Here is a 13,605-nt window from a genome sequence, read left to right as displayed (position 1 = left end):
GAGTTGCGTCGCCGACGCCGAGCGCTTTGGGCGAGCGCAAGAAAAGAGAGAGTTTTTTAGTCGAGTCGGGATTGAGTAGCGAGAAGGAGCGATTGACCGCGAAGAAAAAGGTGATAGAGTTCTTTTAAATTTAAGAGCGTAGTGGAATCTTGTGAAACGCGGCTAGGTTAAGTGACATTTTGAATAAAAGAAGAAAGAAATACGGAAAGAGATCGACGACTTTCATTGGAATAAACGGCAACTGGAGCAAAGTTTGACGGCGACGAGGCAAAAGAAAAGGGGTGAGAAGGCGCTGGAGAAGAAAAGGTACACGTGAGTGGCGGTCCCCATATTATATTTCCCCCCCCCCTCCCTCTCCCATTTCCCGGCTAATAACGTTAGATATTCCCCCCCCCCCCCCCCCCCTGGTGTCACACTATTACATAAAAATAAATTTCTTGTGAGAAAACCCTGGGTAGACTGACATCTTTAGAGCTACAGTCTCCAAATTTTGAATTTTCATTTATATGCATTTTATACAAATTCGGTTATTGTTAAAATTTACCCCCGTCCCTATATCCACCCACTCACTTTTAAGTTTGTAAAGGTCGTATTTCAATCACTAGAGACTTATGCTTTGGCAAATACATGCATATTCATGTTATAATTACGAGTTTCACACAAAAAAAGTTATTAAGTAATAAGGTTCTCATAGTAAGCGCACTTTGCAGTGCATGCGTGCTTAGGCGTGGGTGCTTGTGTGCGTGTATGTGTGTTTGTTTGTGCGTGTTTGTGTTTGTGTGTGTGCTTTGTGTAAGCAGAAAGAATTTTTTTTTAATGTCGGTATTTACAGCGCGGATATTGGGTTTATCGATGACTCATCCTGCTATTTTTTTATCGATAAAAAACCTTTCGAAATTCAGTTATAGAATTATATCTCCTCCAACTTTAAAGCTAGAGTCTCCAAATTTTACATGTATACTTACATATATGCATTTTATACAATTTCAATTTTTGTCGGCTCTAGTCGAGACTGCTCGACTACGAGATCCCCTTAACCCTTCGAGAATAGCTATTTCAACCATATTTCGCGTCTGCTTACACAAGAATCACACAAGCACACTGCCGCAAGCAGTTCACGCGACAACAAGAGCCTATGTGTTGGTGGAATGCACAAATAGGTGACATTCGACCCAAATTCATTCAGGCGTGAAGAAGCTACCAACGGGCTCGCGGTAAGTCTACGTTTTTTGAAAAGCAATTAGCTTACCAGGCAGCTAGAAGACAGTTAAAGAAGTTATTCGGGCAAGCAAATGAGAATGCTTCCTGAAATTGTGTGACTCAGCCGAATATGACCCTTGGGGCAGGGCATATAAGATAGTAGTTAAAAGACTATACGCAGGTAAACAGGTGCAGGCTACGGTACGTCTGGAGCTTAAATCGATTGTGGAAACACTCTTTCCAGAAAGATCAAGCTCCATTCATGCCCCTGAGTCCGTGTTTGCGTACCAAGACTCAACGAGCACCCACGTTTTCTTTGTTACGGACGAAGAAAAACTAGTTCTCAGAAATCTTAGATCAAACTCAGCTTCAGGGCCGGATGGGATCCCAAATCGTGCGCTAAAGCTAGTCCTCGCCTTGCACCCAAGTACGTTTGCTGAACTATACAATGCCTTTTTAATCCAGGAAACGTTCCCTGCGGCCTGGAAAATCCAGAACCTGGTATTGATACCCAAGGCTGGCAAACCACCAGACGAGCCATCTTCATACAGACCTAATTTACTCTTAGACACCATAGGAAAGGTATTTGATAAATTGATCTGCTCTAGACTGGAGATTACTATTGCCTATCACTAAATCAATTTGGATTCCGGAAGGCCCGGTCAACAACAGATGCTCTAGAAAAAGTTGTTGGCTTGGCAACTTCAGCCATCCAAGGCACCAGATGGAGGCACGAGACGAAGCAATACTGCATCATCGCGACCCTCGACGTTAAGAACGCCTTCAACACAGCTGTTGGGATATGATATGATCTCTAATAATAATATAATATCTAAAAGAGATAATAAAGAGCTAATTCAGAGGAAGAACTCATACAGTCTCAGCCGGCATGGTGCCACTGGAGTACCTGGTCGCCGAAGCCGTGGAGTGGAATTCGCACACGCCTGTGCGACACAACGCTATCAGGGCGAACAGCATTGCACGATGGCAAAGGAAGTGGAATAGCTCAGCACAAGCTCATCCCGGAGCTCGAACCCTGGGTTAACCGCAAACACGGCGAAGTTAACTTCTATCTTTCGCAGATCCTCTCGGGCCATGGCTGCTTTCGGAGCTATTTGAAGCGCTTTGGTCACGAGGAAACTGACGAGTGCCCTGGTGCGGGCATGTGGAAAACGCCAACCACATCATTTTCGTATGTGAACGGTTCCTGGAGCGGAGGCGTCGTCTAGAAGAGGCACTGGGCCACTCCATCAGAGCGGACAACATAGGCAACGCCATGCTGGAATCGGAGGAAGCTTGGGAGCTAACAAGCACGTTCGCGGCCACAGTGATGATGGAGCTGCGCAGAGTCGAGCGAATAAGAAGACGAGCTGTCCCAGGCTAAGGTAGCGCATAGTGCTTGCGAAGCAATGCTTTACGGCCGTCCCGCAAGCATCGCGCGCTATAAGAGCCACCACTCAACTTGCAACTTGTAATATAATAAGATTGTCAATAAGCGAATATAAAACAAGTAAGAAGGCTCCAGTCGAGACTGCTCGACTGGGAGATACCCTGAACCCTCCAAGCTGATATTCTAATCATTCTGGACTTCTTTTATGCACACATACATACACATGCACTTATAAGCACGCGCTCTGCTAACTGCGCAGTAAGCAGCGACTGCGATTGGGCGGCGCTGCAGTGTGGTCAACATTATAGGAATTTATTTGTTGAATAATTTCTTTTGTAGACGTACAATCTTAATGAAACTTTTAGAACGTAATCATAATGTTCAAATGTGTGTACATTCCAAAGCACAAGTCTGTAGTACTTGAAATGCGAGCGAATGGGGCGTGGTATCCAAAATCTGTAAATTACAAAATCTTGGTATCCATTAACTTTATATAAAACGCAAATTTGAAGTCTGAAGTTCAAATTAGGCTGAAAAAAACAATGTCGATTTTTCGATTAATCTCGATAAAAAAGTTATCGGACGAGTTATCGAAAAAATATGATAAACTTGTACTGCCTATGGAATATACGAGTATGTATGTCAAATTTCAGATCTCTAGCTCTTATATCTTCTGAGATCCTTTTGCTGATACGGACGGACAGACGGACAGGGCTATATCGACTCAGCCCCTGATCAAGAATATATATACTTTATGGGGCCTGCGATGATTCTTTCTGCCATTTACATACTTTTCACGAAACCATAATACCCTGATTTCCCATTTTCATGGGTTCACGGTATAAAAAAACACATACACACAAAAGCATAAACACGCATGGCAAACGGCTTGAAGTGTTCGGAATACTCTTTACTCAGAAGGGAAGATATGGGTTCTTACTGCGACGAAATCTCAATTTTTTCAATGGGAAGATCACTTTTTCCTTTAGTTAGTCAGCTACATAAATGTAAACGCGATTCTCCAATTAAAACCCAAAATCGTTCACACCATTCTAAGTTGTGCTAGGCATACGCCAATGTTCATGTTCCATGCCTACAAACAAACACATACACACACGCACATAGGCATACAAATGCTTCTACAAGTGATATCCCATAATTGTGAGCATCGCTTCCCATGCGTACACACAATCAAATGTATATACATACATACATACATATGTATGTGAGGACTTCACAAGATCGACCAAATGCAAATGCTGGACTGTAAAATTGCTACAGGCGGCAAGAGCTTTGCACACAGGCATACAAATGCTCATAGTACATATAGCAAGCGAGTGTGTATGCATGCTAATCGCGAAAACATTTTCAATATGCGCACCAACGCTTTCATACCCTTCCCACAAATAATAACGAAAACGCATGGCAAACGGCTTGAAGAGTTCGGAATACTCTTCATGTAAGAGAAGAAACGGCAGTCTAACGCGAAGAAATTTCAATTTTCGTTAGCTGCTGCTTGTGCTCACATGCATACATACATATACATATTGAGAGAGCAGAGAGCAGAGAGAGCGAGAGAGCAAGAACAAAAATTGAGCATAGAGGCATCTTTTATTCAACATTTGACCATCTCGGTCGAGCGCATGAAGCGGAATGATTGTACCTTCGCATATTTTCGTAGCCCGAACCTAAAAAGTGAAGAGCCGAGCAAATACGAAATTGATAGGCCCTAGGAGTCAGATTTTTCGGTGTTGAAAAACTTTGTACTACATGTCTAGTCTATGTGCTCTCTGGTCAGTGGCAGTAAGCAGCGACTGCGTTTGAGCTGCTCTGCAGTGTGGACAATATTTTGAGAATTTATTTGTTGAATCATTTTTTTGTAGACGGACAATCTTAATACAATTTTCAGAGCGTAATCATATGATTAAATGCGTGTACACTCCAAAGTACAATTCTCTATTATGAAATAAGTTTTTTACAAGTTTGTAGCGAGGGGGTGTGGCATCCAAAATCTGTAAATTACAAAATCTTTGTAATCATCTAATTTAAATACACAGTAAATCTGAAGTCTCCGGATCTAAAAGTGTTCAAAGTAGTCTGGAAAAACAAAATCAATTCTTCGATGATTCACGATACCGATGGGTTATCGAAAAAATTTCAGCTCTCTAGCTTTTATATCTTCTGAGATCGGCTCGCTCATACGAACGAACGGACGGACGGTTATAATAACCGGAAGAGTTATCGCTTTAGAGATAAACTTGATATCCGCGCTATATATATGTACGTTTGAAAAAATCTTATATCTTCTGAAATCGACGCGTGGAAATATACGGACGGGTAGACAAACGGACGGACAGACAGACAGACAGGCGGACAGGGGTAAATCGACTCATCTCGTCGCCCTGATCAAGAATATATATACTGTGTAGGGTCTGCCACGCCTCCTTCTGCCTGTTACATATTTTTAACAAAACCATTATACCCTGATTTCCCATTTATAATAAGCATACTTTCATACATATACTGGTTAAATGGATCCATTTAAAAGGATGCAGCCTTTATATATCACAAAAATTATGCAAGTAAAAAATACCTATAAGATGTATAGGGTGCCGCTGGCGATCCTGATTGCCTCTTATCCTGTGATAGTCGTTGCAAGGATTTCCTCTGGATGTCCTTGCTGTTCCCACGATGTCCTGGGAGTCCTTCGACGTCATCTGCCACTCGCGTTGACTTTCACTTATCACTTTTACTCTCGGGACTCTTTTCACTCTATATCTCGTTTACGGTCTTTTAATCCCCATATGGAGCTGCCAGTGGCCTTTTATACCCCAGCCACAGGCCCTGCTTCGTGTGGTAACGGGGCCTGTTCGGCTCTGGAGCGGGGCCTTTCTACCGTTCGTGTCCATAAAAACGGTAAAGTGGCGTGATCTGGGGTGACACCACAATATTGCAAAAAAAGGAAAGTATGCATACAATATAGAAGAAGGCTAACAAGGGCACGACGCTCTGGAAATTTTATGACGGAAGCGTTAGCAGCTAAGATTGCGAGAAAAGAACTGTCGATTGCTATCACACGCAGTAAGCATGACAAGAGGAAAAACATCTGCAAAAATATAAATAAAGATCCTTGGGGACTTGGCTGCAAGATAGTCATTAAAAAGCTGAGAAACTATGGAGCAGTGCCAAGCGGGGATGATAAAACGATGGATCACATAATGAAAACACTATTTGGTGATAGCACCAGGACGGCCTACTTTTCTACTTAGGATGTATAACGCAAGTCTAAAAGAAAGGATATTCCCAGAAGCGTGGAAAGAACAGAGACTGGTGCTCATTAGCAAATGCAAAGGCGATCCCAACACACCTTCGGCTTATCGCCCATTGTGTATGCTAAACACAGCGGGGAAGCTGTTAGAAAAGTTCATAAGAACCAGACTACTCGCCGCAGTAGAGGCCGCTGGAGGACTTAGCCCCAGGCAACACGGGTTCAGAGCTGAAAAACCCACAATTGGAGCTATCGATGAAGTGGTTCAGGCAGCCAGAGCTACGCAAAGAGGAAATCCATACTCGCGCCCAGTGGTCCTGCTAGCAACGCTGGACGTTAAAAACGCCTTTAATAGTGTAAGATGGACCGATATGCTTACTTCCTTGGAGCATCGTTTCCATATACCGGAGTACCTGATGAATATGATCAGGAGCTATTTGCAGGATCGAACACTCCTGTATTCCACACAGACTGCTACGAAACGATATAGAGTGACTGGAGGAGCTGCAGACCAGACCTATGGAATATTAGCTACGACGACATCCTAAGACTGGAAATGCCTGAAGACGCGTTTCTAATTGGTTATGCCGACGATGTCGCAGCCGTTATTACTGCCAGAAACACCGTAGAGGCCCAAAAGAGACTTACCCAAGTCATGATCCGCACGCAGACATGGCTAAGCTCTCGAGGATTGGAACTTGCCACCCATAAAACAGAGTTACTTCTGTTCACGGGGAAGCAGATCCCAACCGAAATAGAGATGCGAGTAAGCGAAAACCTTATAAGGACTCAGAGGACAGTGAACTATCTAGGCGTTAGACTAGACAGTAAACTTACCTTTTGGGAACAGCTGAAGCATGCCACGTGGAAAACAGCGACAGCAACGGGGTCTTTGAGCAGACTGATGGCAAACATTGACGGCCCGACGGCAGGAAAACGAAGACTTCTCATGGAAGCGACAAATGCAATATTGCTATATAGAAGTGAAGTATGGGCGGACACCTTAAAGGCGAATGTAAGGCGAAAACCGATGTTATCAGTGCAACGAAGAGCAGCCTTAAGGATAACATCGGCGTACCGCACAGTCTCCGGGGCTGCCGTGACTGTGATAGCAGCAGTCATACCGGTTGACTTGCTTGCCCAACAGCGCAAAAAATTATGGAATCTTCGGCAAAGAGGAGAATTCTCAGAACAGGCGGCAAAGAGTATACGACAGCAAACCATAGTCTCGTGGAAGGCGAGATGGTCATGCGAAAGGTATGAAAGATGGACCGCTAGAATAATCCCCGATCTAGAGAAGTGGATAAATAGAAAACACGGTGAAACGTCGTTCTATTTGACACAACTACTCTCCGGACATGGATACTTTCGAAAGTATCTAAATAAGATGGGGAAAACTGCTGAATCCAGCTGTATTTACTGCGAAAATGCAATGGACGATGCAAAACACACTTTCTTCTGGTCGGAAGAAAGAATCGACCTGGCAGAAACAGTCGGTGAAGTCAAAGTAGAGACGTTAGTACAGCAAATGTGCAGCAGCAAAGATGCTTGGAAAAAAGTCTATGACTTCGCCGAAAAGGTTCTGCGGCGGAAAAAACATGACCTGGACGCAGGCACACAGAGGGCAACGCTCATTTAGAGCACAATATGGGGTTCCACCTTAAAGGTTAATGCGAGATAACTCTTGGTTCCAAGGTGGATTCGAGCCCCAGAAGAGGAGGACTTTTTAGTCGGTCAGAGTGACGACCTGACTGACAGTGCAGAAAGCATTTTTTCCTACCTCAACCCACAAATAAAAAAAAAGGAAAAAAAAAATTGCTGAGTGTGTAAGGCTCAGCATTGGTCTATTACATTATCTTATCTTATCGCTGAGTTTGTAAGGCTCCGCGTGGGTCTATTAGCTATTATTATCCCATTGCTGAGGTTGTAAAGCTCAGCGTTTGTCTCTTACACATTCTTTCACTAAGGGTCAGAGTCATATTTATTCTAGTCTGACAGTTCACACTTGCCACCTATATAATCTATTTTATGTATGCTAGCTGTTAAGTGCGTAGAGGGTATGTTCCCAAACTTATCATATTTCTATGTTCATGCATGTTCATGAACAGTAGGCTTACTATGGAAATTTATGTTTTTAATAATATTTGTTGTCGATGGACTATATTCATGAAACTTTCAGATTATAATTATAACATGGATATGCATGAATTTTACAAAGCATAAGTCTCTAATATTTGAAATACGCCTTTTACAAACTGATGGATAGGAGGTTGATATAGGGGCGCGGGTGCGTTCATACATACGGACAGAGCCAAATCCACCGAGTTCGTCGCCCTGATCAAGAATATATAAACTTTAGAGGGTCTGCCACGCCTCTTTCTGCCAGTTACATACTTTTAACACAAACAGTATACCCTGATTTTCCGTTTTAAATGTGTTTATATGGGTATACTAATTGAATTAAACAAGTAAGAAAGCTCTAGTCGACAATGATTGACTATGAGATCCCCTGAGCCCTTCGAGCAAAATCCATTTCAATCATTTTTCGCGTCTTTCTACTTACACAAGAAACACACACACACGAACACACCCATACAAACTTACACACACACACTCACAAACGCATAAGCACGCACTGGCTGCAATGTGGGCTTACTACTCGAACTTAATTGTGTAATACCTTTTCATGTGGATGGACTTTCTTCATGAAACTGTCAGATCATGATTGTAATAATGAAATGTTTGCTAAAGCAAAAGTGTTTAGTATTTGAAATACGCTTTTTACAAATTTATAATTGAGGCTATAAGGGTTAGAGATAAGTTTTAGCCAAAATCGAAATTTTTTAAATTACAATTCATCTACATTAAAAATTTGGAAGCTCTAACTCTAAAGATGTAGAAGATATAATTTTACAGTTTCTTATCGATAAAAAAAAACAACGGAATGAGATATCGATTTTTGGTGATAAGCTCGATATCCGCTCTATATATATGGACATAAAAAAAAACAAGTAAGAAAGCTCTAGTCGAGACTGCTCGACTACGAGATCCCCTGAACCCTTGGGGTAATACCTATTTCAATAATTTTTCGCGTCTTTCAGCTTACACAAGAAACACGACACACACACGCACACACAGGCGTACATACATACACACACACACACTCACATACACACACACACACTCACATACACACACACACACACACACACACATATACAAACATTTACACACACATAGTTCGAGTTCGAGTTGCGTTTTCGTGGAGTGCGGTCGATGTTATTTTGATCCATCGTTGACTATAGCTTGTACCGAGTTTTTCCCTGCGAAAGTGGACGTATCCAGCGACATCGAAAGCTACCAGAGACTAACTGCGCGGCGGTTCGTGGAGTACCCCGGTGATAGAATCCAGTGGTGCAAGAGAGAGGGGCAATAGCGTCATTGTTTTGGCGTCAGGGCTTTTCTCTTTCCTTTTCTTTTTCAAGTGCGAAAAGTTTTGTCACTAGGCGTCACACTTGCGCAATTAATAAAAATCAGGTGCATTCACTCCAACAACTGTTAGTAGTGCTGGAAATTGCAGCGGACAATCAGCTGCTCACTAACTTTGGTGAGTTGCTAAGTCTTAGCAAAGACAGCAACCTAACATCTGGAGTGAAGACGCAGTTACTAAAAGTGGTGCATACTTTCGGGCTCTTGCTGTAGTTAAGCTGAGCTTAACATACTGCGGTCTGTAAACTCAAATTATATTAGTAGCCATTGCCCACTACAGGCTTCACGTCGTTGTAGTCGGACCAAAAAATGGATGCCAGGATGGAGGATGAGCTGCAAGCATTCGCGCGTCGTTCCTCGTTGCAGCGATCACCGCAGCAACAACAGAGGGCGCTGCCGCAGCCGTCGACCTTTAATCAGTCCCCAGTGGCTGAATGCCAGTCGCCCAAGTCACTAAAAGAAGCGTTAGCCCAAATAGGAGTTACTCTAGAGCTGGCTAGGATGGTCAATCTCCATAAGACGGCCGAAAAGCTCTGCAACCGGTTAAAAACTGCGAGGTGCAGACCATGCCGCTCCAGAAAGTAGTGGAGAAAGCGAGCACTAGCGCGATCTCAGGTAGCAATACGCCCAAGCGGTCGAGGGAAGTTGCCACCGATCAGAGGTAAACACCCTCAAAAAAGCCGAGGCCCAATAATAAAGGCGCAGCGAACCCAAAAGAACCAATGGCTGTACGGGCTACAGCTGAAAGTTCAAATCAGGTAGTCAAGACCGACCCAAATTTAAAGCAAATGAGCGGCGACGTTCAAGGCATTAGGAAGACAGCTAAGGCGGACCTTTCGTTGCAACTGAGCAGAAAGCAGGAGCATAGCCCCATGGTCCTTCACGAAGCTGCAGGCAAGGCCTTGGGTGACCGAGCGGTAGTTAAAACACTTACCGAATCGGTTCCAATTCAGATTCGCGACCTAGATGAGTTAGCGAGCAAAGAGGAGAGCTTGGAGTCAATTAGGGCGGAGTTGAAGGATAGCTCACTCCCCATTGAGGCTATCAAGTCGCTTCGACCGGCTTTTGGTGGACAGCAAAGAGCTACAGTTGCTCTTCCAATTGGAAAAGCCAAAACTCTGCTCGAGCTGTCCAAAATCAGAATTGGATGGGTTGTATGCCGTATCCGAGCCGTGGAACAGCCTAAACGCTGTTTCAAGTGCCTCGATTACGGTCATATGGCAGCAAACTTTCGCAGCGACTGTGACCTAAAGGGCGCCTGTTTCAGGTGTGGAGAGATGGGTCACAGTGCAAAAGCATGCACCAAGCCACCAAAAAGTAGCTTGGTAACTCATGGGCGTAAGAATGGGGTAGCCACACAACAAATGCGAGAGGCCGTATCTTACTGGAGATTTTCGCGTCACTAGATGTTGCAATGCTCAACACTGGCTACGAGTTCACCTTCAGTCGGGCTGGATACGGATCTGTAATTGACATTACTTGTGTCACTTCATCCCTTGTTCGGGAAGCAACATGGAGCCACTGCGATAGCTATACGGGCAGCGATCATACGGCACTTCTGTTCACAATAGGTGAGCCACCTGCCAGGGCGTCAACCTTGTGGAGGGAATCGTATCGGCTGGATACTTTTGATCCCGCGGCTTTTTCAGAGGCCATTCAGTCTCTGGGCACAATTGGTAATGCAGAGGCCAGAGCACGAGAAATGGTGGCCCAAATACAGAGTGCCTGCAATAACAGCATGTTGCACAAATAGGTGACAAAGAATTAGCTTACCAGGCAGCCAGAAGACAGTTGAAGAAGGCCATTCGGGCAAGCAAAAGAGACTGGTTTATAGAGTTGTGCGACTCATCCGAATATGATCCTTGGGGCAGGGCATATAAGATAGTAGTTAAAAGACTATACGCAGATAAACAGGTGCAGCCGACGGATCGTCTGGAGCTTAAATCGATTGTGGAAACGCTCTTTCCAGAAAGATTAAGCTCCATTTATGCCCCGGAGTCCGAGTCTTCTAATCAGGGCTCAACGAGCACTCAAATTGTTTTAGTTACAGACGAAGAAATCTAAGTAGCTCACAGAAGTCTTAGAACCAACATAGCTCCAGGGCCGGACGGGATCCCAAATCGTGCGCTAAAGGTAGCCCTTGCCTTGCACCCTAGTACGTTCGCCGAATTATTCAACGAATGCTTAATCCAAGAGACGTTCCCTGCAAAATGGAAGACCCAGAACCTGGTATTGCTACCCAAGGCTGGCAAACCACCAGACGAGCCATCTTCATAAAGACCGATCTGCCTCTCAGACACCATAGGAAAGGTATTTGATAAATTGATCTGCTCTAGACTGGAGATTACTATTGCCTATCACTAAATCAATTTGGATTCCGGAAGGCCCGGTCAACAACAGATGCTCTAGAAAAAGTTGTTGGCTTGGCAACTTCAGCCATCCAAGGCACCAGATGGAGGCACGAGACGAAGCAATACTGCATCATCGCGACCCTCGACGTTAAGAACGCCTTCAACACAGCTGTTGGGATATGATATGATCTCTAATAATAATATAATATCTAAAAGAGATAATAAAGAGCTAATTCAGAGGAAGAACTCATACAGTCTCAGCCGGCATGGTGCCACTGGAGTACCTGGTCGCCGAAGCCGTGGAGTGGAATTCGCACACGCCTGTGCGACACAACGCTATCAGGGCGAACAGCATTGCACGATGGCAAAGGAAGTGGAATAGCTCAGCACAAGCTCATCCCGGAGCTCGAACCCTGGGTTAACCGCAAACACGGCGAAGTTAACTTCTATCTTTCGCAGATCCTCTCGGGCCATGGCTGCTTTCGGAGCTATTTGAAGCGCTTTGGTCACGAGGAAACTGACGAGTGCCCTGGTGCGGGCATGTGGAAAACGCCAACCACATCATTTTCGTATGTGAACGGTTCCTGGAGCGGAGGCGTCGTCTAGAAGAGGCACTGGGCCACTCCATCAGAGCGGACAACATAGGCAACGCCATGCTGGAATCGGAGGAAGCTTGGGAGCTAACAAGCACGTTCGCGGCCACAGTGATGATGGAGCTGCGCAGAGTCGAGCGAATAAGAAGACGAGCTGTCCCAGGCTAAGGTAGCGCATAGTGCTTGCGAAGCAATGCTTTACGGCCGTCCCGCAAGCATCGCGCGCTATAAGAGCCACCACTCAACTTGCAACTTGTAATATAATAAGATTGTCAATAAACGAATATAAAACAAGTAAGAAGGCTCCAGTCGAGACTGCTCGACTGGGAGATACCCTGAACCCTCCAAGCTGATATTCTAATCATTCTGGACTTCTTTTATGCACACATACATACACATGCACTTATAAGCACGCGCTCTGCTAACTGCGCAGTAAGCAGCGACTGCGATTGGGCGGCGCTGCAGTGTGGTCAACATTATAGGAATTTATTTGTTGAATAATTTCTTTTGTAGACGTACAATCTTAATGAAACTTTTAGAACGTAATCATAATGTTCAAATGTGTGTACATTCCAAAGCACAAGTCTGTAGTACTTGAAATGCGAGCGAATGGGGCGTGGTATCCAAAATCTGTAAATTACAAAATCTTGGTATCCATTAACTTTATATAAAACGCAAATTTGAAGTCTGAAGTTCAAATTAGGCTGAAAAAACAATGTCGATTTTTCGATTAATCTCGATAAAAAAGTTATCGGACGAGTTATCGAAAAAATATGATAAACTTGTACTGCCTATGGAATATACGAGTATGTATGTCAAATTTCAGATCTCTAGCTCTTATATCTTCTGAGATCCTTTTGCTGATACGGACGGACAGACGGACAGGGCTATATCGACTCAGCCCCTGATCAAGAATATATATACTTTATGGGGCCTGCGATGATTCTTTCTGCCATTTACATACTTTTCACGAAACCATAATACCCTGATTTCCCATTTTCATGGGTTCACGGTATAAAAAAACACATACACACAAAAGCATAAACACGCATGGGAGGCAATGTGCGCTTACTATGAGAACTTAATTGTTTAATAACTTTTTTGTGAACATACGATCTTCATGAAACTTTGAAATTATGATTATAACATGGACATGCATGTATTTGCCAAAGCACAAGTCTCTAGAATTTTAAATACGCCTTTTACAAATATGTTGGTGAGAGGTTAGATACAAGGGTGGGGGGTAAATTTTAGCAAAAACTGAAATTGTATAAATTGCATATAAGTATACATTACAATTTTGAAGACTAGCAA

The 13,605-nt window shown here is 43.8% G+C and overlaps 1 protein-coding gene across 15 annotated transcripts in view; it reads right to left on the bottom strand.

Moving 5' to 3' along the window:
- Nucleotides 1–13,605, bottom strand: part of mthl15 (methuselah-like 15) — a 177,360-nt gene that overhangs the window by 132,372 nt on the left and 31,383 nt on the right. The window contains exon 1 of one of the 15 annotated variants that reach the window (XM_089464906.1): nt 5,184–5,365. The exons of the other annotated variants lie outside the window; for them this stretch is intronic. Within the exon in view, the coding sequence (XP_089321032.1) occupies nt 5,184–5,307 (124 nt within the window). The 5' untranslated portion in view covers nt 5,308–5,365. Of the gene's footprint in view, nt 1–5,183; nt 5,366–13,605 lie in introns of those variants that run through there. 15 annotated transcript variants of the gene reach the window in all.

This window comes from Drosophila arizonae, chromosome 3, assembly GCF_054131065.1.
Source record: "Drosophila arizonae isolate 15081-1271.41 chromosome 3, UAZ_ARI_1.0, whole genome shotgun sequence".
In the NCBI taxonomy this organism is placed as follows: Eukaryota; Metazoa; Arthropoda; class Insecta; order Diptera; family Drosophilidae; genus Drosophila; species Drosophila arizonae.
This window is presented reverse-complemented; position numbering and strand designations above follow the sequence as displayed.